General features: G+C 36.7%; 2 protein-coding genes across 8 annotated transcripts in view; both read left to right on the plus strand.

Moving 5' to 3' along the window:
• Positions 1-1,089: 1,089 nt before the first annotated feature.
• LOC117314711 lies at positions 1,090-14,140 on the plus strand. Its single transcript, XM_033868804.1, has 3 exons — positions 1,090-1,285; positions 7,401-7,505; positions 11,820-14,140. Exons 1-3 carry the CDS (start codon positions 1,253-1,255, stop codon positions 12,024-12,026), a joined length of 345 nt encoding a protein of 114 aa, XP_033724695.1. The 5' UTR covers positions 1,090-1,252; the 3' UTR covers positions 12,027-14,140.
• A 3,211-nt stretch (positions 14,141-17,351) lies between these two features.
• Positions 17,352-26,243, plus strand: part of LOC117314721 — a 55,322-nt gene continuing 46,430 nt past the window's right edge. For all 7 annotated transcript variants that reach the window (XR_004529574.1, XR_004529575.1, XR_004529577.1 and 4 more), the window contains exon 1: positions 17,352-17,456. The gene's annotated coding sequence lies outside the window, so the exon portion shown is untranslated. The remainder of the gene's footprint in view (positions 17,457-26,243) is intronic.

Genomic DNA, 26,243 nt, shown 5'->3' on the forward strand with positions numbered 1-26,243 from the left:
CAGATATAAGTGTAGCGGAATTCGAACTGGACCGGCGACCAGGTAGCTCAATTGGTAGAGCATCCGGCTAGTGTTCGGAGGTCCCGGGTTCGAACCCCCGCCTGGCCGTGCATTTTCAACTCCTACTACATTTGGTGTCTGTGACCAAACCTTGTTTCAAGTGAGGTGAATACTTGACAAGGGGATACCCGAACCTAGGTTGTGAGTTGTGAAGTCTTCGGGGTCGACGACTTAAAAAAAGGGAGGGAAGAGTGTAGCGGAACTGGACTGGGTCGATCATCGGCGACCAGGTAGCTCAATCGGTAGAGCATCCGGCTAGTGTTCGGAGGTCCCGGGTTCGAACCCCGGTCTGTCCGTGCATTTATGCCGCCACGGATAGGGAGCGTCGATGTTACGTCATTATCGCCTCCATCGACTGTCCATCTTCGCTAACCAAGGGTTACACTGCGTTAATGGAGCTTAGAATAGTATAACCCTTGGTTAGCGAAGATGTCGACAGTCAAGTTATCGCTATACCGACAGAGTGGCACGAAGGGAAGTTACTCTGATAGATCAGAATGTAACTGTACCACAGGTCGACGCTTTAATCGACTGAGCTAACCCCCCCCCCCCCCCCCCCCCCCCCCCCCCCCCCGGACGTAAACGTAATCCCATCACCGAGGTTAGCTTAAAGTTAAAAGTTATCGCTAACTTAACCGAACAAAATTGGCATAATTTAATGTCATCCACGCACTTGTTATATGAATAACTTGATTTTAATAGATGCAAGTAGTAATTAAAGCAGCACCACTAGCATTAGTATTAGTTTTATAAACTATATATGCACGCACACATTTAGAAATACTTTAACTGCTACAACTATACACACACGCACATATGGATATAACTAATTTTTACTGGTAATTAAACTATATGCACGCACTGATTTTACCATTACAAGTACATGTATGCATGCATACAGCTAGTGTTAATATATCTACGCATTACTTTATTTCCTCGATCGCTCCATATCATTACAAGTAAGATCAGTTTTACGTGTGCAAATTTCACCTGTACTCTCCACCTTAACGACAGTGTTGACTTCCGGGACGCGGTAGTGAAGGAAGCGAGAGTATTTGGAACAGCCAAGCTCAGCTGTTGTTTTAAGTGCATTGAGGTGTAAAAGCCTTTGTGGTCGGTAATTCGGTCATGACGTCGTACAGGTAATCTGACGACCGAGGCCGAGTTAATTAGCAGTGATAGACAGAACAGGATGTGTAGATGGGGCTGTACCACGACCAACACCGTAAGTCTTTACAGGTCAATGGCTTAACGCCTACGTATGTAGATTGTATTCGTCTATGGATAACACACACAATGACCCCCCCCCCCCCCCCCCCCCCCACCACCACCACCACCACACACACACTCACACACACTTATATAGGTATGTTTTTTTTGTTGTTGTATTTTTCCCAAACATGGGCATGAACTACAGTGACCTCTCGCTGTCCGAGCTTCAGATTTAGATCTTTAAAATAGCACAAGACATGATACAATATTTAAATTCACGACCACATCGACGAACATTAACTTTTGATACACAATTCGCTTTCCTGCTTGAAATCTAATTAAAACCCAACGTAATTATACTGAGAATGATCAATTGTACAAAGTAATTACGTATGATTTCCTCACTCGGACACATTCATTCCTACTCGTGCTTCACCGTTCACGCCTACTACATACATGTACAACACTGTTGAGTATAAACATACATTTTATACAGAAATGCAGGTACATAACACGATATATATTTTGTAAAATGTATCTTAAAAGTTAAATATTTTTGTATAATCATCGTTTTTGTTTTACTGGAGAAGACGGATCATTAGTTTTTAAACCTGCTTTCGATCCCATTTTAATATTTACAAATAAAATATTTTAAAGAGGCTTACCCGCAGACAAAATTAGAGGCTATCCGACTTTATTTCTTGAAAACAATTACAGAATATGTATTTAAAAAACGTTTTAAAACTCAACCTGAGAGGGAAATGTATGGAATATAACGGCAAATCTTCTTTGTAAATCGCCGCTGCCTTTGAAGTTATCACTGTGCGGCACTGTGCACGTGCTTGTTTCTTTGATGTTTGCGATTAAATAAATAATATTTAAAAATGAGGTTTTAATATAACTTTTCAGCGTTTTATAAGGAAAATAAAATGAAAAACTCAACAATTCCAACAATCTGTCATGTGTAAAAAATCTTTTTCTATTAGCCAATTTTTCTGATCTCTCTGCGGGCAAGCCTCTTTAAATGATAAAACTACTATTAAGTATTGAGTCCACATTACCAGCATCCCTAATTTCCACAGTCACTGGACCATACATTCTGGATCGTATTCCGTATTAAATGAAGCTTGTGTTGAGATGTCTACTATGTGATGAAATTAAAAACTAGGTTTGATTAAAGTTGGACATATACATTTTGAGCAACGGATCTAAACGCCAAACTTTAAATGAAATAATCTGGTGAAAGCGAACCCCACCTCCCACGTAGACCCTTAGTTGGGAACTTAGACCCTCTAAGATTGCACGGAAACATCAATTGTAGCTCTTTAGCAAGTGGTACCCAGTAAAGGTATCGTTACAGTTAAATGTATCGTCAAAGTTAAAGACTTACACGTGTGTGTGATCTATTGTTACAGACTTACATGTGTGTGTGATCTATCGTTACAGACTTACACGTGTGTGATCTATCGTTACAGACTTACACGTGTGTGATCTATCGTTACAGACTTACACGTGTGTGTGATCTATCGTTACAGACTTACACGTGTGTGTGTGATCTATCGTTACAGACTTACACATGTGTGTGATCTATCGTTACAGACTTACACATGTGTGTGATCTATCGTTAAAGACTTACACGTGTGTGTGATCTATTGTTACAGACTTACACGTGTGTGTGATCTATTGTTACAGACTTACACATGTGTGTGTGATCTATCGTTACATATTTACACGTGTGTGTGATCTATCGTTACAGACTTACACGTGTGTGTATCTATCGTTACAGACTTACACGTGTGTGTGATCTATCGTTACAGACTTACATGTTATCTATCGTTACAGACTTACATGTGTGTTATCTATCGTTACAGACTTACATGTGTGTGTGTGTGATCTATCGTTACAGACTTACATGTGTGTTATCTATCGTTACAGACATACACGTGTGTGTGATCTATCGTTACAGACTTACACGTGTGTGTGTGTGTGATCTATCGTTACAGACTTACACATGTGTGTGTGATCTATCGTTACAGACTTACATGTGTGTGTTATCTATCGTTACAGACTTACATGTTATCTATCGTTACACACTTACACGTGTGTTATCTATCGTTACAGACTTACACGTGTGTTATCTATCGTTACATACTTACATGTGTGTGATCTATCGTTACAGACTAACACGTGTGTGCTCTATCGTTACAGACTTACACGTGTGTGATCTATCGTTACAGACTTACACGTGTGTTATCTATCGTTACAGACTTACACGTGTGTGTGATCTATCGTTACAGACTTACACGTGTGTGTGATCTATCGTTACAGACTTACACGTGTGTTATCTATCGTTACAGACTTACACGTGTGTGATCTATCGTTACAGACTTACACGTGTGTTATCTATCGTTACAGACTTACACGTGTGTGTGATCTATCGTTACAGACTTACATGTGTGTGTGATCTATCGTTACAGACTTACACGTGTGTGTGATCTATCGTTACACTTACACGTGTGTGATCTATCGTTACAGACTTACATGTGTGTGTGATCTACCGTTACAGACTTACACGTGTGTGTGATCTATCGTTACAGACTTACATGTGTTTGTGATCTACCGTTACAGACTTACACGTGTGTGTGATCTATCGTTACAGACTTACACGTGTGTGTGATCTATCGTTACAGACTTACATGTGTGTGTGATCTACCGTTACAGACTTACACGTGTGTGTGATCTATCGTTACAGACTTACACGTGTGTGTGTGATCTATCGTTACAGACTTACACGTGTGTGTGATCTATTGTTACATACTTACACGTGTGTGTGATCTATCGTTACAGACTTACATGTGTGTGTGATCTATCGTTACAGACTTACATGTGTGTGTGATCTATCGTTACAGACTTACATGTGTGTGTGATCTACCGTTACATACTTACACGTGTGTTTGATCTATCGTTACAGACTTACACGTGTGTGTGATCTATCGTTACAGACTTACATGTGTGTGTGATCTATCGTTACAGACTTACATGTGTGTGTGATCTACCGTTACAGACTTACACGTGTGTGTGATCTATCGTTACAGACTTACACATGTGTGATCTATCGTTACAGACTTACACGTGTGTGTGTGTGTGATCTATCGTTACAGACTTACACGTGTGTGTGTGTGTGATCTATCGTTACAGACTTACACGTGTGTGTGATCTATCGTTACAGACTTACACGTGTGTGTGTGTGTGTGATCTATTGTTACAGACTTACATGTGTGTGTGATCTACCGTTACAGACTTACACGTGTGTGTGATCTATCGTTACAGACTTACACATGTGTGTGTGATCTATCGTTACAGACTTACATGTGTGTGTGATCTTTCGTTACAGACTTACACGTGTGTGTGATCTATCGTTACAGACTTACACGTGTGTGTGATCTATCGTTACAGACTTACACATGTGTGTGTGATCTATCGTTACAGACTTACACGTGTGTGTGATATATCGTTACAGACTTACACGTGTGTGTGTGTGTGTGATCTATCGTTACAGACTTACACATGTGTGATCTATCGTTACAGACTTACATATGTGTGTGTGATCTATCGTTACAGATTTACATGTGTGTGTGATCTATCGTTACAGACTTACACGTTTGTGTGATCTATCGTTACATACTTACATATGTGTGTGTGATCTATTGTTACAGACTTACACGTGTGTTTGATCTACCGTTACAGACTTACACGTGTGTGTGATCTATCGTTACAGACTTACATGCGTGTTATCTATCGTAACAGACTTACATGTGTGTTATCTATCGTTACAGACTTACACGTGTGTGTGATCTATCGTTACAGACTTACACGTGTGTGTGTGATCTATTGTTACAGACTTACACGTGTGTGTGATCTATCGTTACAGACTTACATGTGTGTGTGATCTACCGTTACAGACTTACACGTGTGTGTGATCTATCGTTACAGACTTACACGTGTGTGTGATCTATCGTTACAGACTTACATGTGTGTGTGATCTACCGTTACAGACTTACACGTGTGTGTGATCTATCGTTACAGACTTACACGTGTGTGTGTGATCTATCGTTACAGACTTACACGTGTGTGTGATCTATTGTTACATACTTACACGTGTGTGTGATCTATCGTTACAGACTTACATGTGTGTGTGATCTATCGTTACAGACTTACATGTGTGTGTGATCTATCGTTACAGACTTACATGTGTGTGTGATCTACCGTTACATACTTACACGTGTGTGTGATCTATCGTTACAGACTTACACGTGTGTGTGATCTATCGTTACAGACTTACATGTGTGTGTGATCTATCGTTACAGACTTACATGTGTGTGTGATCTATCGTTACAGACTTACATGTGTGTGTGATCTACCGTTACAGACTTACACGTGTGTGTGATCTATCGTTACAGACTTACACATGTGTGATCTATCGTTACAGACTTACACGTGTGTGTGTGTGTGATCTATCGTTACAGACTTACACGTGTGTGTGATCTATCGTTACAGACTTACACGTGTGTGTGTGTGTGTGATCTATTGTTACAGACTTACATGTGTGTGTGATCTACCGTTACAGACTTACACGTGTGTGTGATCTATCGTTACAGACTTACACATGTGTGTGTGATCTATCGTTACAGACTTACATGTGTGTGTGATCTTTCGTTACAGACTTACACGTGTGTGTGATCTATCGTTACAGACTTACACGTGTGTGTGATCTATCGTTACAGACTTACACATGTGTTTGTGATCTATCGTTACATATTTACACGTGTGTGTGATATATCGTTACAGACTTACACGTGTGTGTGTGATCTATCGTTACAGACTTACACATGTGTGATCTATCGTTACAGACTTACATATGTGTGTGTGATCTATCGTTACAGATTTACATGTGTGTGTGATCTATCGTTACAGACTTACACGTTTGTGTGATCTATCGTTACATACTTACATATGTGTGTGTGATCTATTGTTACAGACTTACACGTGTGTTTGATCTACCGTTACAGACTTACACGTGTGTGTGATCTATCGTTACAGACTTACATGCGTGTTATCTATCGTAACAGACTTACATGTGTGTTATCTATCGTTACAGACTTACACGTGTGTGTGATCTATCGTTACAGACTTACACGTGTGTGTGTGATCTATTGTTACAGACTTACACGTGTGTTATCTATCGTTACAGACTTACATGTGTGTGTGATCTATCGTTACAGACTTACATGTGTGTTATCTATCGTTACACACTTACATGTGTGTGTGATCTATCGTTACAGACTTACACGTGTGTTATCTATCGTTACAGACTTACATGTGTGTGTGATCTATCGTTACAGACTTACATGTGTGTGATCTATCGTTACAGACTTACATGTGTGTTATCTATCGTTACACACTTACATGTGTGTGTTATCTATCGTTACAGACTTACACGTGTGTGTGATCTATCGTTACAGACTTACACGTGTGTTATCTATCGTTACAGACTTACACGTGTGTGATCTATCGTTACAGACTTACATGTGTGTGATCTATCGTTACAGACTTACATGTGTGTGTGTGATCTATCGTTACAGACTTACACGTGTGTTATCTATCGTTACAGACTTACATATGTGTGTGTGATCTATCGTTACAGACTTACACGTGTGTGTGATCTATCGTTACAGACTTACACGTGTGTTATCTATCGTTACAGACTTACATGTGTGTGATCTATCGTTACAGACTTACATGTGTGTGATCTATCGTTACAGACTTACATGTGTGTGTGTGATCTATCGTTACAGACTTACACGTGTGTTATCTATCGTTACAGACTTACATATGTGTGTGATCTATCGTTACAGACTTACACGTGTGTTATCTATCGTTACAGACTTACACGTGTGTTATCTATCGTTACAGACTTACATGTGTGTGATCTATCGTTACAGACTTACACGTGTGTTATCTATCGTTACAGACTTACATATGTGTGTGTGATCTATCGTTACAGACTTACATGTGTGTGTTATCTATCGTTACAGACTTACATATGTGTGTGTTATCTATCGTTACAGACTTACATGTGTAAGTGGTGCGGCACTAGGTACTGTAAGGAGTGTCTCCATGGTGATTTTGTCGGCGAGATGAAGGAGCCAACAAAGTGTAGAATATGTAACCAGGTAAGTTGAGGACTGTTAATCGACTAACTGTTACTATACTAACCTAACTGTGACTATACTAACCTAACTGTGTCTATACTAACCTAACTGTGTCTATACTAACCTGTGACTATACTAACCTAACTGTGTCTATACTAACCTGGGACTATACTAACATAACTGTGTCTATACTAACCTGGGACTATACTAACCTAACTGTGTCTATACTAACCTAACTGTGACTATACTAACCTGGCTGTGACTATACTAACCTGGGACTATACTGACCTGTGACTATACTAACCTAACTGTGTCTATACTAACCTAACTGTGACTATACTAACCTGTGACTATACTAACCTGGCTGTGACTATACTAACCTAACTGTTACTATACTTAACCTGACTGTTACTATACTAACCTGACTGTGACTATACTAACCTGTGACTATACTAACCTAACTGTAACTATACTAACCTAACTGTGTCTATAATAACCTAACTGTGACTATACTAACCTGGCTGTGACTATACTAACCTGTGATTATACTAACCTAACTGTTACTATACTAACCTGACAGTGACTATACTAACCTAACTGTGACTATACTAACCTAACTGTGACTATACTAACCTGTGATTATACTAACCTAACTGTTACTATACTAACCTGACAGTGACTATACTAACCTTACAGTGACTATACTAACCTAACTGTGACTATACTAACCTAAGTGTGACTATACTAACCTAACTGTGACTATACTAACCTAACTGTGTCTATACTAACCTGGCTGTGACTATACTAACTTGTGACTATACTAACCTGTGACTATACTTACCTAACTGTTACTATACTAACCTGACAGTGACTATACTAACCTGTGACTATACTAAGCTAACTGGGTCTATACTAACCTAGCTGTTACTATACTAACCTGGGACTATACTTACCTGTGACTATACTAACCTAACTGTTACTATACTAACCTGGCAGTGACTATACTAACCTGTGACTATACTAACCTGTGACTATACTAACCTGTGACTATACTAACCTAACTGTGGCTATACTAACCTAACTGTGTCTATACTAACCTGGCTGTTACTATACTAACCTGTGACTATACTAACCTAACTGTGTCTATACTAACCTGGCTGTGACTATACTTACCTGTGACTATACTAACCTAACTGTGTCTATAATAACCTGGCTGTGACTATACTAACCTGTGACTATACTAACCTGTGACTATACTAACCTGTGACTATACTAGCCTGTGACTATACTAACCTAACTGTGTCTATACTAACCTGGCTGTTACTATACTAACCTGTGACTATACTAACCTAACTGTGTCTATACTAACCTGACTGTGACTATACTAACCTGTGACTATACTAACCTAACTGTGTCTATACTAACCTGTGACTATACTAACCTAACTGTGTCTATACTAACCTGACTGTATCCTACTAACCTGTGACCTATATACCTAACTGTGTCTATACTAACCTGGCTGTGACTATACTAACTGTGACTATACTAACCTAACTGTGACTATACTAACCTGGCTGTGACTATACTAACCTGTGACTATACTAACCTAACTGTGTCTATACTAACCTGGCTGTGACTATACTAACCTGTGACTATACTAACCTGTGACTATACTAACCTGTGACTATACTAACCTGTGACTATACTAACCTGTGACCATACTAACCTAACTGTGACTATACTTAACCTGACTGTTACTATACTAACCTGTGACTATACTAACCTGTGACTATACTAACCTGTGACCATACTAACCTGTGACCATACTAACCTAACTGTGACTATACTTAACCTGACTGTGACCATACTAACCTAACTGTGACTATACTAACCTGACTGTTACTATACTAACCGGACTGTTACTATACTAACCTGTGACTATACTAACCTGTGACTATACTAACCTGTGACTATACTAACCTGTGACCATACTAACCTAACTGTTACTATACTAACCTAACTGTTACTATACTAACCTAACTGTTACTATACTAACCTAACTGTTACTATACTAACCTAACTGTTACTATACTAACCTAACTGTTACTATACTAACCTAACTGTGACTATGCTAACCTGACTGTGACTATACTAACCTTATTGTATTTGGAAGCAGGAAATCTTGTCACATGTCCTGATTAAAGTTAGATTTCATCAACTACGATGAATGTAACATATATATAACGTGTATGAACCAATAGATTGAAGTCCTCTGAAGAGATCTGTAGTAGGATTATGTAGGTAGGTGGAGATTTTGTACAGAATACAAAATAAGTTTGAAAAAATAGGGCAGAATTTCATTGGCTATCGGATGCTTCCCTTGTCTTTATATATAGGTATTGCTGGCTTTGATATAAGACTAGACATATCCCTGTGTTGTGACTATACCAACCTTGTTATTCCAAGTATTCCAAAAATCAATTAACCGCACTCTTTAGTAATTCGGTAAAAAATAACACCCCTCTTTGAACACATTTTAACCGAATTTTAATCTAGCCCCCCCCCCCCCCCCCCCCCCCCCCCCCCAAAAAACAAAAAGTCTCAATATGGCTATACACGCTAGGAAAGGTCCAAATACATGTAGACTGTAACTAATTATCAAGTCCCTGTGATTCAAACGAACAGGCTTGAGTAGAAGTTGCCCAAAAATAACGAGTTACTTTGGCTGACCCACGGATGTACGGACGGTATATATATTATATAGATGTGTTAGATAGTTAACTAACACAGCTACGAGCAATAAGAAACTAATTATAATAAAACCGAGGGGTAGTTTTAAAATCATAGTGTCATACTGCCGGTCTTTGTGTTGTGATAGAGCTTTGTTTTGGGTGTTTAGTGAAAGGCTTCTTACACAAACTCAACATGAATTCATGATTTATCAGCTTGTTCTCTGGTAATTCATGATTTGTCAGCTTGTTCTCTAGTAATTCATGATTTATCAGCTTGTTCTCTAGTAATTCATGATTTATCAGCTTGTTCTCTAGTAATTCATGATTTATCAGCTTGTTCTCCAGTAATTTCCTGTTTTTTTCATTGGTTGTGTCGACCAGAATGCCATTGCGACGTCATAATATGGACACTCCACATTTTGAGTGTTTAGCCCACCATTATCAGATGGGCTATTCAAATCGCCTTGCGTCCGTGGTCCGTGGTCCGTGGTCCGTCCGTCCGTAAACAATTCTTGTTATCGCTATTTCCCAGCAAGTACTAAAGGGATCTTTCTCAAATTTCATATGTAGGTTCCTCTTGGTCCCTAGTTATGCATATTGCATTTTGGAACCAGTGGAAAAACAACATCGCCGACAGGCAGCCATCTTGGATTTTGACAACTGAAGTTTGTTATCGCTAATTCTCAGAAAGTACTGAAGGGATCTTTCTGGAATTTCATATGTAGGTACCCATTGATCCCTAGGTATGCATATTTCATTTTGGAACCAGTCAGAAAACAACATGGCCGACAGGCAACCATTTTGGATTTTGACAATTGGAGTTTGTTATCGCTATTTTACAGAAGGTACTGAAGGGATCTTTCTCATATTTCATATGTTGGTTCCCCTTGGTCCCTCATATTGCATTTTAGGACCAATCTAAAAATAACATGACCGACAGACAGCCCTTATCGCTTAATCTCAAATTTCATATATAGGTTCCCCTTGTTTGAAAAGTACTGTAGGGGTGTTTCTCAATTTACACAGATTAGTAAGAGGAAGGGAAAAATAGAGAGAAGATCAATCTGACATGGAACATATGAAGATCATTCAATGGTGGGTGCCAAGATCCCTCTGGGATCTCTTGTTAGAGTTTTGTGATAAGAAGTATCTTCAATTTTTCAGCCCTCTTTTGTGATATCTAATGAAGCGCACCTTGGCGGGCAAAATTAAGACTTCGAGACGAATTTCATAAACTGTCGCTTCAAAGCTAGTACAATGTAGTATATAAGATCCTTTACGTATTTTGTGTTTCTTAAGCTATGTGTACTAAATATGCTGTGGGTTTGTTTTTGTTTCTATAATGTGGACTTTATTTTCGGAAAACATGTAAACATAGTGTGCTTAACCATGCGTATTAAATAGTTTAATTAGCTATTTTTGAAGTTGGTATGTCACTGGGTTTGAGGGCCGTTTGAGGGCCGTTTGAGGGCTGAGGGAAGCTATAGTTTCAATATTTCATTTGAACGACAGACTAAAGCGTTCAGAATTCAACGTAACGATATTTGATATATCATAATTTATGTATATTTCATTTAGATTTCTTATACCATTTCACCAACAGATTCGATGTCAAGGGGTTCGGGTTGAATATGTCCCCAATCAAAATAAACCAGAAGACGCTGACAATAAGCGCGGGAAATCGGCTCCTGCTGGAAGAGGGCGTTCCCCAGCGAAAAGTGCCAGGCCTACAAAGTCGGCAAAGGGATCGAAAAGTGCTAAAGGAAAGAAATCAGGGAAAAAGGCAGGAAAGAAGAAAAAGAAGAAGTAGTGGGAATTTACATGCATTAACTGCCGAATGTTTTACATAGATATTTAGTGTAGCATCCTCTCTGGCCCCGGAGATGTACAGGACATTAGACTGATAATACCCAATATGACTAATAGTTAATAGAGAAGTTTCGGAAACAGCTGGATCCTTGGAATGGCTGGGAGATAATTTTGATACCGGACAACAAACCTAAAATGCCATCGCTACCATGCATTTTACTGTCTCAGAGCTCAGGAATATGAAATCGTCTTAATATGTGCTCAAACTGTATTAAGGTGTCAGCTAGCCCGAGTTTCTCTGGCCCTGACACTATGTCTGGTGTCAAGACCAAGGGTATCAGCATGGACTAACTGTATATTAAATAATGTATTTTATTTTTAAGTTTTATTTGAAACTATTTCTGTCACTTTACATTGGAACAGCGAATTTTAAAAATATTGAATATCTGATCACTGGTATACATATTTGATCGCTAATATAAATATTTGGTCGCCTTTGATCGCGAGTATATATATATTATCACCTGTATTTTGATCGCATTTGATCGCTGGTATGATATATGTAATCATCGGTATGTTTGATCATTGGGATGAATATTTGGTCATTGGAATGAATATTTGATCATTGGGATGAACAGAATATTCGATCACTGTTTTGAATATTTACATTGTTTTATGATTAAACAAGTGTCAATAGTAGAATTATTATCATGTGAATGTATACTTTTCATTCCATATGAATATGACATTTATTTTGCCGATTAATTGTATTTACGAGTCCTGGCCTATTTACCAGTCTTGGCCTATTTACTTGTATTGGTATATTTCCTGTCATGGCCTATTTACCAGCCTTGGCCTATTTACATACATTGGCCTATTTACATACATTGGCCTATTTACCTGTCATGGCCTATTCTATTTACCAGTCTTGGCCTATTTACCTGTCTTGGTCTATTTACCTGTCTTGGTCTATTGACTTACCTTGGCCTATTTACCAGTCTTGGCCTATTTACTTGTGTTGGCCTGTTTACCTGTCTTGGCCTATTCTATTTACCAGTCTTGGCCTATTTACCAGTCTTGGCCTCTTTACCTGTCTTGGTCTATTTACCAGTCTTGGTCTTTTTAACAGTCTTTGTCTATTTACCTGTCTTGGTCTATTTACCAGTCTTGGCCTATTTACCAGTCTTGGCCTATTTACTTGTGTTGGCCTGTTTACCTGTCTTGGCCTATTCTATTTACCTGTCTTGGTCTATTTACCAGTCTTGGCCCATTTACCTGTCTTGGTCTATTTACCAGTCTTGGCCTATTTACCAGTCTTGGCCTATTTACTTGTGTTGGCCTGTTTACCTGTCTTGGCCTATTCTATTTACCAGTCTTGGCCTATTTACCAGTCTTGGCCTCTTTACCTGTCTTGGTCTATTTACCAGTCTTGGTCTTTTTAACAGTCTTTGTCTATTTACCAGTCTTGGTCTTTTTAACAGTCTTTGTCTATTTACCAGTCTTGGTCTGTTTACTTGTGTTGGCCTGTTTACCTGTCTTGGCCTATTCTATTTACCTGTCTTGGTCTATTTACCAGTCTTGGTCTTTTTAACAGTCTTTGTCTATTTACCAGTCTTGGTCTGTTTACCTGTCCTGGCCTTTTTACCTGTCTTTGTCTATTTACCTGTCTTGGCCTATTCTATTTACCTGTCTTTGTCTATTTACCTGTCTTGGCCTATTTACCTGTCTTGGCCTATTTACATGTCTTGGCCTAAAGCCTATTCTTTAAAAAAGATGCCTTTTGCCACGTCAGTTTTACCGTGATACATTTGAAATTTACTTGTGTAATTATCATATTTTGTTAATAAATCTTTATATATGTATTTTTTACTCGTTAATAATTTTGATGATGGTCCTTTTTTGTCCCGATTTGAATTGTATACATAGATTAACATGTTCGAGTCTGGTAGCTGTTCAGGGTAACGAGGGAGTAGACTAACGAATGTGAAAAATGGATGAAATATCCCACAATTGCTTATTAATAATTTATAATATGTAATATAGACTTGTTATTTCGTGGTGAGATAAATAACACCTGTTACCGCCTGTTTTCCTAATAAATCTAGTAGCTGTTAACTGTCTTTTTGTATTTCCCCCCAAGAGTAATTCATATGCGTCCACGGTTTGCTGTCGGTCTTTCTGAAGAACTTAACGTCATGCGCAATTTGACAAAAACTTTGCGCACGCATGCAGCACGCACCGGTTGAACAGTCCGTAATTACAGCATTTTAATGACATCAGACTGAATGCACTCCACAGCAACCTATTGGGTGAAAGGACCCACGTATGTATGTAAGGGGCCGCGATGGCCGAGTGGTTAAGGTGTACCGACACTTTAACACTAGCCCTCCACCTCTGGGTTGCGAGTTCGAAACCTACGTGGGGCAGTTGCCAGGTACTGACCGTAGGCCGGTGGTTTTTCTCCGGGTACTCCGGCTTTCCTCCACCTCCAAAACCTGGCACGTCCTTAAATGACCCTGGCTGTTAATAGGACGTTAAACAAAAACAAACCAAACAAACCCACGTATGTGAGAGCATCAACGTCATTCAGGTAAATGTTGTAACTGAAAGTTCATCACGAATGTACACTTGTATTTTGATAACAACATCTTTTAATTCAGGGAATGTTACCATACGAAGTCTGTCTGTCAGTTCACCCTTCCGTCCCTTTTATACTAGGACAACATCATTACTAATATTGACATTGAACCCATGGACCACTTCACTAATGTCAAAAGACACTATCATTTCCCCAAGACAATTAATACAAGCCCGAGGATTGTACAAATTGTTCTGAAAAAGTTATTAGCGATTGTACAAATTGTTCTGAAAAAGTTATTAGCGCTGTGGAATTTTATTTTTCGTAACCATTACCTCGATCTTTCATGTTCTCCCTCACACTAATATCCCTCCTACAAATTGAAACCCAAAGCAAAGTTTTAGATTTTCCCAATTCAATCAGTAATAATTGACTCTGAAGGTAGCACACAGAAAAATAAAACGGAATTAGAGAGGGTCGGATATTCCGCGATATTAAGATAAGCAGACAAAAATCCTCTGTCGAGGACGTGTATAATTCTGTGCTACCGTCATACAGAAACATATACATATTTGTTACTTATATGACCAGCGCCTCTAACGAGGATATTAATTTGGACAGGCAATAAAGATCGGTACTGTAACAAGATAACAGGACAGGTAGTCACGTAAGGTTTGTAAGGGCAATGGGACAAGCAACTGGAAATGGACGTGAGAGGCACGCATATACATAGTCAGGGCCTGGACAACAAAGTAGGACATGGCAGGAGGCACGCATATACACATGTACATAGTCAGGGCCTGGACTGCAAAGTAGGACATGGCAGGAGGCACGCATCTACATAGTCGGGGCCTGGACAACAAAGTAGGACATGCAAATAGGAGATTGAGTTTGGACATGAAATAAGTATATGGAGTTTGGAAAGGAAATAGGTATATATGAGTTTAGTCTGGACAGGAAAGAGGTATAGACATTGGACTGGACAGGAAATAGTTATATGGAGTTTAGACTGGACAGGAAATAGTTATATGGAGTTTAGACTGGACAGGAAATAGTTATACGGAGTTTAGGCTGGACAGAAAGTAGGTATATAGAGTATTGACAGGAAATAAGTATATGGGAAATAGATGTAGGTATATGCAGTTCAGACAATAAATAGGTATATGGAGTTTGGACAGGAAATAGCTGTATAGATTTTGACAGGATATACGTATATGGAGTTTGGACAGGAAATAGCTGTATAGATTTTGACAGGATATACGTATATGGAGTTTGGACAGGAAATAGATGTATAGATTTTGACAGGATATAGGTATATTGAGACTGGATAGGAAAATGAATAATGAGGAGATTGGTATAGACCCGCCGTGATTATTGCTTGTGATTTGATTGGTTCCTGGTCAGCGTGTAACACCATTTACATCCTCCTTACTACATGTATACAGAAGTGCGAAGTGAGATCTGATGTATCGTTATTGACGTAGAACAATAACAACACCGTTACACACCAATTCATATTATCGATAAACAAGAATATCATCTCACGGACAACAAATGTGTACAGCGTTATAACAGACAACAAATTTACATAGTGTTATCACAGACAACAAATTTACATACAGTGTTATCACAGACAACAAATTTACATACAGTGTTATCACAGACAACAAATTTACATACAGTGTTATAACAGACAACAAATGTACATACAGTGTTATCACAGACAACAAATTTACATACAGCGTTATAATAGACAACAAATTTACGTGCAGGATTATCACAGACAACAAATTTACATACAGTTTTATAATAGACAACAAATTTACATACAGCGTTATCACAGACAACAAATTTACATACAGTGTTATAATAGACAACAAATTTACATACAGTGTTATAATAGACAACAAATTTACATACAGCGTTATCACAGACAACAAATTTACATACAGCGTTATCACAGACAACAAATTTTCATACAGTGTTATCACAGACAACAAATTTTCATACAGTGTTATCACAGACAACAAATTTACATACAGCGTTATCACAGACAACAAATTGACGTACAGCGTTATCACAGACATCAAATTTACGTACAGCGTTACAAAAGAAAACGAATTTATATAATTTACATACAGCGCTATCACTGAAAACAAATTCACATCTAATACCATCGCGATAGGTCGACATTCAAATGCATCACTATATATGTATCATTGAGTCTAAAAGTAACTTATGTAGAAAAAATATCAAGATTGATTAGAAATGTCTTAAATACCAATCCGCATTCGTTTGAATATAAAAGGTTAAACTACGCTACCAAATACTGGTCCTGTCACGGAGTAAAGGTTAAAGATTATTTAATTTACCTGAAATAACACACATGCTGCTTATGAAGTTACTTGTAATTAATTACAAATAAAAATATCTTTTTGAGATCAAACGTGCGTAATGGGCAGCAATGAATACATTAATAGGTTTCATTTGTCTTCAGTGTTGGTAACGGTTTGACATTACGAGATGTGTACCAAGCCGTGAGTGGCCAGGCGGTCGCCTGATGAAGTTGATGACCTAGTGATAATCTATGTCATTCAGAAGAAAAAATCTCCACATTCCTTACAGTGTGTACCTCCTGGGCATAATAACGTGAAACGTTACCGTTGCTCAACGTATTGTCATTTACGTGGTAAGTAATAACGCTGACATCCAACAGGTGAGCAAGCCACGGAGTTAAGTAAGCGTCAGGTCTGTCATCGGACCAGTACATGTTGATAGATGAGAGGTATTGCATGTGGCGATGATCTGTGACGCAGATATCACAATAACACGGAGACATCAGACAGTATCCAGGTAAGTTATCATTACCGGCAGAATGGTGATTCATTGATTTACGTTCAATTGTACATTCAGTAACTCTTTGCTTTGAGGATTCTGTTGGAGCCAAACGACAGGTATGTTTATTGTCAAACAGAGGTTCCTTCATAAGTTCGATAGTGACGATCTTAAGGCCCAGAGAAGCCAATTCAAAGCCGACTTGTAACACAACTTAAGGAACTACGTCTTCTTTCTGTCTCCAACCTATAATCCATCTCTACGGTACGATAGGGTACTAAGTTATACAGTCTACTATAGGTATATAGTGTAAGATATAGGTATATATTGTACGATATGGGTATATAGTGTACGATATAGGTATATAGTGTACGATAAGGGTATATAGTGTACGATAAGGGTATATAGTGTTAGATAAGGGTATATAGTGTACGATAAGGGTAGATAGTGTACGATATAGGTATATAGTGTACGATATAGGTATATAGTGTACGATAAGGGTATATAGTATATAGTGTACAATTAGGTGATATAGTGTACGATAAGGGTATATAGTGTACGATAAGGGTATATAGTGTACGATAAGGGTATATAGTGTACGATAAGGGTATATAGTGTACGATATTGGTATATAGTGTACGATAAGGGTATATAGTGTACGATAAGGGTATATAGTGTACGATATTGGTATATAGTGTACGATAAGGGTATATAGTATATAGTGTACGATATGGGTATATAGTGTACGATATAGGTATATAGTGTACGATAAGGGTAGATAGTGTACGATTAGGTGATATAATGTACGATATGGGTATATAGTGTACGATATTGGTATATAGTGTACGATAAGGGTACATAGTATATAGTGTACGATATGGGTATATAGTGTACGATATGGGTATATAGTGTACGATATAGGTATATAGTGTACGATAAGGGTAGATAGTGTACGATTAGGTGATATAGTGTACGATATGGGTATATAGTGTACGATATGGGTATATAGTGTACGATATAGGTATATAGTGTACGATATAGGTATATAGTGTACGATAAGGGTATATAGTGTACGATAAGGTATATAGTGTACGATATGTGTATATAGTGTACGATAAGGGTATATAGTGTACGATATGTGTATATAGTGTACGATATGGGTATATAGTGTACGATAAGGGTATATAGTGTACGATAAGGGTATATAGTGTACGATATGGGTATATAGTGTACGATAAGGGTATATAGTGTACGATTAGGTGATATAGTGTACGATAAGGGTATATAGTGTACGATATAGGTATATAGTGTACGATATAGGTATATAGTGTACGATAAGGGTATATAGTGTACGATATGGGTATATAGTGTACGATATGGGTATATAGTGTACGATTTAGGTATATAGTGTACGATATAGGTATATAGTGTACGATAAGGGTATATAGTGTACGATATGGGTATATAGTGTACGATAAGGGTAGATAGTGTACGATTTAGGTATATAGTGTACGATATAGGTATATAGTGTACGATAAGGGTATATAGTGTACGATAAGGGTATATAGTGTACGATATGGGTATATAGTGTACGATATGGGTATATAGTGTACGATATAGGTATATAGTGTACGATAGATAATGTAGGGGTAGATAGTATGGTACGATAAGGGTGATATAGTGTACGATAAGGGTATATAGTGTACGATAATGGGTATATAAGGTACGATAGGGTTATGTACGATATAGTGTGAATTTACATAGTTATGTACGATAAGGGTATATAGTGTACGATAAGGGTATATAGTGTACGATTAGGGTATATAGTGTACGATATGGGTATATAGTGTACGATAAGGGTATATAGTGTACGATAAGGGTATATAGTGTACGATAAGGGTATATAGTGTACGATAAGGGTATATAGTGTACGATAAGGGTATATAGTGTACTAAGGGTATGTAGTGTACGATAAGGGTATAGTGTACGATAAGGGTATATTGTACGATAAGGGTATATATAGTGTACGATAAGGTTATATAGTATATAGTGTACGATAAGGGTATATAGTGTACGATAAGGGTATATAGTGTACGCTATTGGTATATAGTGTACGATAAGGTTATATAGTGTACGATATTGGTATATAGTGTACGATAAGGTTATATAGTGTACGATAAGGGTATATAGTGTACGATAAGGGTATATAGTGTACGATAAGGGTATATAGTGTACGATAAGGGTATATAGTACGATATGGTATATAGTGTACGATATGGGTATATAGTGTACGATAAGGTATATAGTGTACGATAAGGGTATATAGTGTACGATAAGGGTATATAGTGTACGATAAGGTATATAGTGTACGATATAGGTATATAGTGTACGATATAGGTATATAGTGTACGATAAGGGTAGATAGTGTACGCTATTGGTATATAGTATATAGTGTACGATATAGGTATATAGTGTACGTTATAGGTATATAGTGTACGATAAGGGTAGATAGTGTACGATAAGGGTAGATAGTGTACGATATGGGTATGTAGTGTACGATAAGGGTATATAGTGTACGATAAGGGTATATAGTGTACGATATAGGTATATAGTGTACGATAAGGGTATATAGTGTACAATAAAGGTATATAGTGTACGATAAGGGTATATAGTGTATGATAAGGGTATATAGTGTACGATAAGGGTATATAGTGTACGATATGGGTATATAGTGTACGATAAGGGTATGTAGTGTACGATAAAGGTATATAGTGTACGATAAGGGTATATAGTGTACGATATAGGTATATAGTGTACGATATAGGTATATAGTGTACGATAAGGGTATATAGTGTACGATAAGGGTATATAGTGTACGATAAGGGTATATAGTGTACGATAAGGGTATATAGTATACGATAAGGGTATATAGTGTACGATATGGGTATATAATGTACGATATTGGTATATAGTGTACGATACAGGTATATAGTGTACGATAAGGGTATATTGTGTACGATAAGGGTGTATAGTGTACGATAAGGTTATATAGTGTACAATATGGGTATAAAGTGTACGATAAGGGTATATCGTATATAGTGTATCTTCACGCCACGTGATATACGATAAACACGTGTATTATCACACCACGCGATCAAAAGATAAACGTGTATTATTAAACCACGTGATATATAGATAAACACGTGTATTAGTACACCACATGGTATATGGATAAACACGTGTATTAGTACACCACATGTTATATAGTTAAACACGTATATTAGTACACCACGTGGTATATAGATAAACACGTGTATTATTACACCACGTGATATATAGATAAACACGTGTATTGGTTCACCACGTGATCAAAAGATAAACATGTATTATCACACCATGTGATATATAGATAAACACGTGTATTATTACACCACGTGATATATAGATAAACACGTGTATTGGTTCACCACGTGATCAAAAGATAAACATGTATTATTACACCACGTGATATAAAGATTAACACGTGTATTATTACACCATGTGATGTAAAGATTAACACGTGTATTATTACACCACGTGATATAAAGATTAACACGTGTATTATGACACCAGGACATTTCTGAACACGTGTATTTTCCCATTGAGAGGTTTTGACCCGTGGTGTCTGGGGTTATCTGTCAGCCGGTCATGTGTGTCCGAGACTCCATCATTGTCGTGTAAACATTAACACTCCTTCAGATTTAAGAAGATGGAACGATTGTCTGAAAAATCTATTATTTCCTGGTAATATTGTTTTTTTACACAGTCGTACTTTTAACGCATATACTTCATACATGCCCGCCAGCATTTACTTCTTTTAACAATGAAAGGATTGAACCACAAAAAACAAACAAACAAACAAAACAAAAGACAAACAATCAAATAAACAAAAAACAAACCGAAAAAAAGATTTATCAAAATTTAGATTATCAAGCTACAGATGTACATGAAATAGCTAGAAAAGAAAAAAACGAACGAAAAGCGTGAATGATGTTTGTCCTTTTAACAACGGAATACGCGTATTTTCCTAAACATTAGCTATATTGCAAAATGCGACCACTAATGTTCAAGTTAGATAACTCAATTTCACTTAATAACAACATGACATTATTGGCACTAAAGCGAAATTAATAATACTGTTGTGTTGTCTATCGTCTAAAATAAACACATGTATCACTGTGGTCTCAACATTACATACATCTGTATCACTGTGGTCTCAATATTAAATATACCTGTATCACTGTGGTCTCAACATTATATATATCTGTATCACTGTGGTCTCAACATTATATATATATATCTGTATCACTGTGGTCTCAACATTATATATACCTGTATCACTGTGGTCTCAACATTATATATATATATCTGTATCACTGTGGTCTCAACATTATATATACCTGTATCACTGTGGTCTCAACATTAAATATATATATCTGTATCACTGTGGTCTCAACATTATATATATCTGTATCACTGTGGTCTCAACATTATATATATATATCTGTATCACTGTGGTCTCAACATTATATATACCTGTATCACTGTGGTCTCAACATTAAATATATCTGTATCACTGTGGTCTCAACATTAAATATATATATCTGTATCACTGTGGTCTCAATATTATATATATCTGTATCACTGTGGTCTCAACATTACATACATCTGTATCACTGTGGTCTCAACATTAGATACACCTGTATCACTGTGGTCTCAACATTACATACATCTGTATCACTGTGGTCTCAACATTACATACATCTGTATCACTGTGGTCTCAACATTACATACATCTGTATCACTGTGGTCTCAACATTACATACATCTGTATCACTGTGGTCTCAACATTATATATATATATCTGTATCACTGTGGTCTCAACATTAAATATATCTGTATCACTGTGGTCTCAACATTAAATATATCTGTATCACTGTGGTCTCAACATTAAATATATCTGTATCACTGTGGTCTCAACATTAAATATATCTGTATCACTGTGGTCTCAACATTAAATATATCTGTATCACTGTGGTATCAACAGTATATATATCTGTATCACTGTGGTATCAACATTAAATATATCTGTATCACTGTGGTCTCAATATTACATACACCTGTATCACTGTGGTCTCAACATTACATACATCTGTATCAATGTGGTATCAACATTATATATATCTGTATCACTGTGGTCTCAACATTACATACATCTGTATCAATGTGGTCTCAACAGTATATATATCTGTATCACTGTGGTCTCAACAGTATATATATCTGCATCACTGTGGTCTCAACAGTATATATATCTGTATCACTGTGGTCTCAACAGTATATATATCTGTATCACTGTGGTCTCAACATTAAATATATCTGTATCACTGTGGTCTCAACAGTATATATATCTGTATCACTGTGGTATCAACATTATATATATCTGTATCACTGTGGTCTCAACATTACATATATCTGTATCAATGTGGTCTCAACATTAAATATATCTGTATCACTGTGGTATCATCATTAGATACATCTGTATCACTGTGGTCTCAACATTAGATACATCTGTATCAATGTGGTATCAACATTAAATATATCTGTATCACTGTGGTCTCAACATTACATACATCTGTATCACTGTGGTCTCAACATTACATACATCTGTATCACTGTGGTCTCAACATTAAATATATCTGTATCACTGTGGTATCATCATTAGATACATCTGTATCACTGTGGTCTCAACATTAAATATATCTGTATCACTGTGGTCTCAACATTAAATATATCTGTATCAACGTGGTCTCAACAGTATATATATCTGTATCACTGTGGTCTCAGCATTAAATATATCTGTATCACTGTGGTCTCAACAGTATATATATCTGTATCAATGTGGTCTCAACAGTATATATATCTGTATCACTGTGGTCTCAACAGTATATATATCTGCATCACTGTGGTCTCAACAGTATATATATCTGTATCACTGTGGTCTCAACAGTATATATATCTGTATCACTGTGGTCTCAACATTAAATATATCTGTATCACTGTGGTCTCAACAGTATATATATCTGTATCACTGTGGTCTCAACATTATATATATCTGTATCACTGTGGTCTCAGCATTAAATATATCTGTATCACTGTGGTCTCAACAGTATATATATCTGTATCACTGTGGTCTCAGCATTAAATATATCTGTATCAATGTGGTCTCAACAGTATATATATCTGTATCACTGTGGTCTCAACATTAAATACATCTGTATCAACGTGGTCTCAACATTAAATATATCTGCATCACTGTGGTCTCAATATTAAATATATCTGTATCACTGGTCTCAATATTACATACATTTGCATCACTGTGGTCTTATCATTTCATACATCTGTATCAAGGTGGTCTTAACATTAAATAATCTGTATCACTTTGGTCTCAATATTACCTTCATCTGTATCACTGGTCTCAACATTAAATATATCTGTATACATAAATGTGGTCTTAACATTTCATACATCTGTATCACGTTGGTTTCAACATTATGTACTCTTGATGGTGTGGATTATAAGGGATTGTAAACGATTTAAATAATTACTTTAACAAAATAAAACTGATCACTTGAAGAACCTTTTTAGCCGCAACATTATACAGGTAGATGTAACGACTCTAGTTATGTGAAACAATTTGAAAAAAAAGATTCGATGAACAGAAATAGATGTTTAATATATGTGCATAATTTCCTAATTATTAGTACACGAAAAGGTGTAATCAGCGCCTTGAAACTGAACCTTTATAGCCTAACTGGTGTATATTATACAAATTAACAGATACGGATATAGATGATCTTATACAACGTCTGTCATTGTTGTTATAAGATTGTAATGAGACTGATGACCTGGTGAAGGACGTATTCACCGAATACCAATCTGATCAAGGTCTATAATAAACTGCTTCCTGTTCACCAATCGGTAGCCGGTCTTATGTAAGTTTCAGGTATGGAAGCTGTGAATGCTCATGTCGGCATTGTCATTCAGATGTCAGCCATAGTACACAAAGAATAACTTCATTAATGGACACGGAAACTTCTGTGTTATCTGATCTCAGACCGTGAGGTCCATCAATGGTACCTGTAACTCAGTAAATATATTCTGTATATAAATTGTTTAGAGAAAACCCATGGTGTAGCCCTCAGATTAAAACATGTTATAGTTAACAATAAGTATACTGTCGACGAATTCCATAACATGTTTCGATATCCACCATCATTAGCTGGAGATATAAAACTACATGTATAAATAAACAATACTACAAACATAAAACTACATGTATAAATAAACAATACTACAAACATAAAACTACATGTATAAATAAACAATACTACACACATAAAACTACATGTATAAATAAACAATACTACACACATAAAACTACATGTATAAATAAACAATACTACACACATAAAACTACATGTATAAATAAACAATACTACAAACATAAAACTACATGTATACATAAACAATACTACAAACATAAAACTACATGTATAAATAAACAATACTACAGACATAAAACTACATGTATAAATAAACAATACTACAAACATAAAACTAAATGTATAATTAAACAATACTACAGACATAAAACTACATGTATAAATAAACAATACTACAGACATAAAACTACATGTATAAATAAACAATACTACAAACATAAAACTACATGTATAAATAAACAATACTACAAACATAAAACTACATGTATAAATAAACAATACTACAAACATAAAACTACATGTATAAATAAACAATACTACAAACATAAAACTACATGTATAAATAAACAATACTACACACATAAAAATAATTGTCCTTCATAATGCGATTCTAAAAAATACCGTAATTGTATATCAACGAATACAAACACTGCATTTCGAACGAGAAAGAACATCCCATAAGAACGAGAAAGAACATCCCATAAGACCAATCTAATACGTATACGAGCGAAGCTTCCACATGCCCCATATGATCAACATACATATTTCAACCCAATATCTTAAATCATCTAAAGTCTTTAACTTAAATCAATGTGTGATTTCATGGCAGTTAATGTCGTTATAAATGAGTAAGGAACAATGTAGACGCTAGCTGTTACAAAGAGACATCTATATAAAGTCTGCGTATTAATCTAGATACCAAAGCCCTTGGGTTTTCATTTACATATAACTGTACTGTTTAGATATGTTACCGAGCATTTTATTATGGTTTTTGTGGTTTTACACCGCCACCACCGTCATGCTTTGAGATCGTCTAAATTCCAATTGAACCTATTTTTTTTTACATTAACTAAAGGACGAATGTGTCGTCAAAGGATTATGATTTATATTATGTTAGTTCGTATGGTAACTGGTAGGTGGTTAGTTGGTGTAGTAAGTGGTTAGTTGGTGTAATATGTCGTTAGTTGGTTTAATAGGTCGCTAGTTGGTGTAGTTGGTCGTTAGTTGGTGTGGTAGGTCGTTAGTTGGTAGTTAATTGGTGTAGTAGGTCGTTAGTTGGTGTAGTAGGTCGTTAGTTGGTGTGGTAGGTCGTTAGTTGGTGTGATAGGTCGTTAGTTGGTGTGGTAGGTCGTTAGTTGGTGTGATAGGTCGTTAGTTGGTGTAGTAGGTCGTTAGTTGGTGTAGTAGGTCGTTAGTTGGTGTAGTAGGTCGTTAGTTGGTGTGGTAGGTCTTTAGTTGGTGTAATAGGTCGTCAGTTTGTGTG

Source organism: Pecten maximus, chromosome 2, assembly GCF_902652985.1.
Source record: "Pecten maximus chromosome 2, xPecMax1.1, whole genome shotgun sequence".
Classification (NCBI taxonomy): Eukaryota; Metazoa; Mollusca; class Bivalvia; order Pectinida; family Pectinidae; genus Pecten; species Pecten maximus.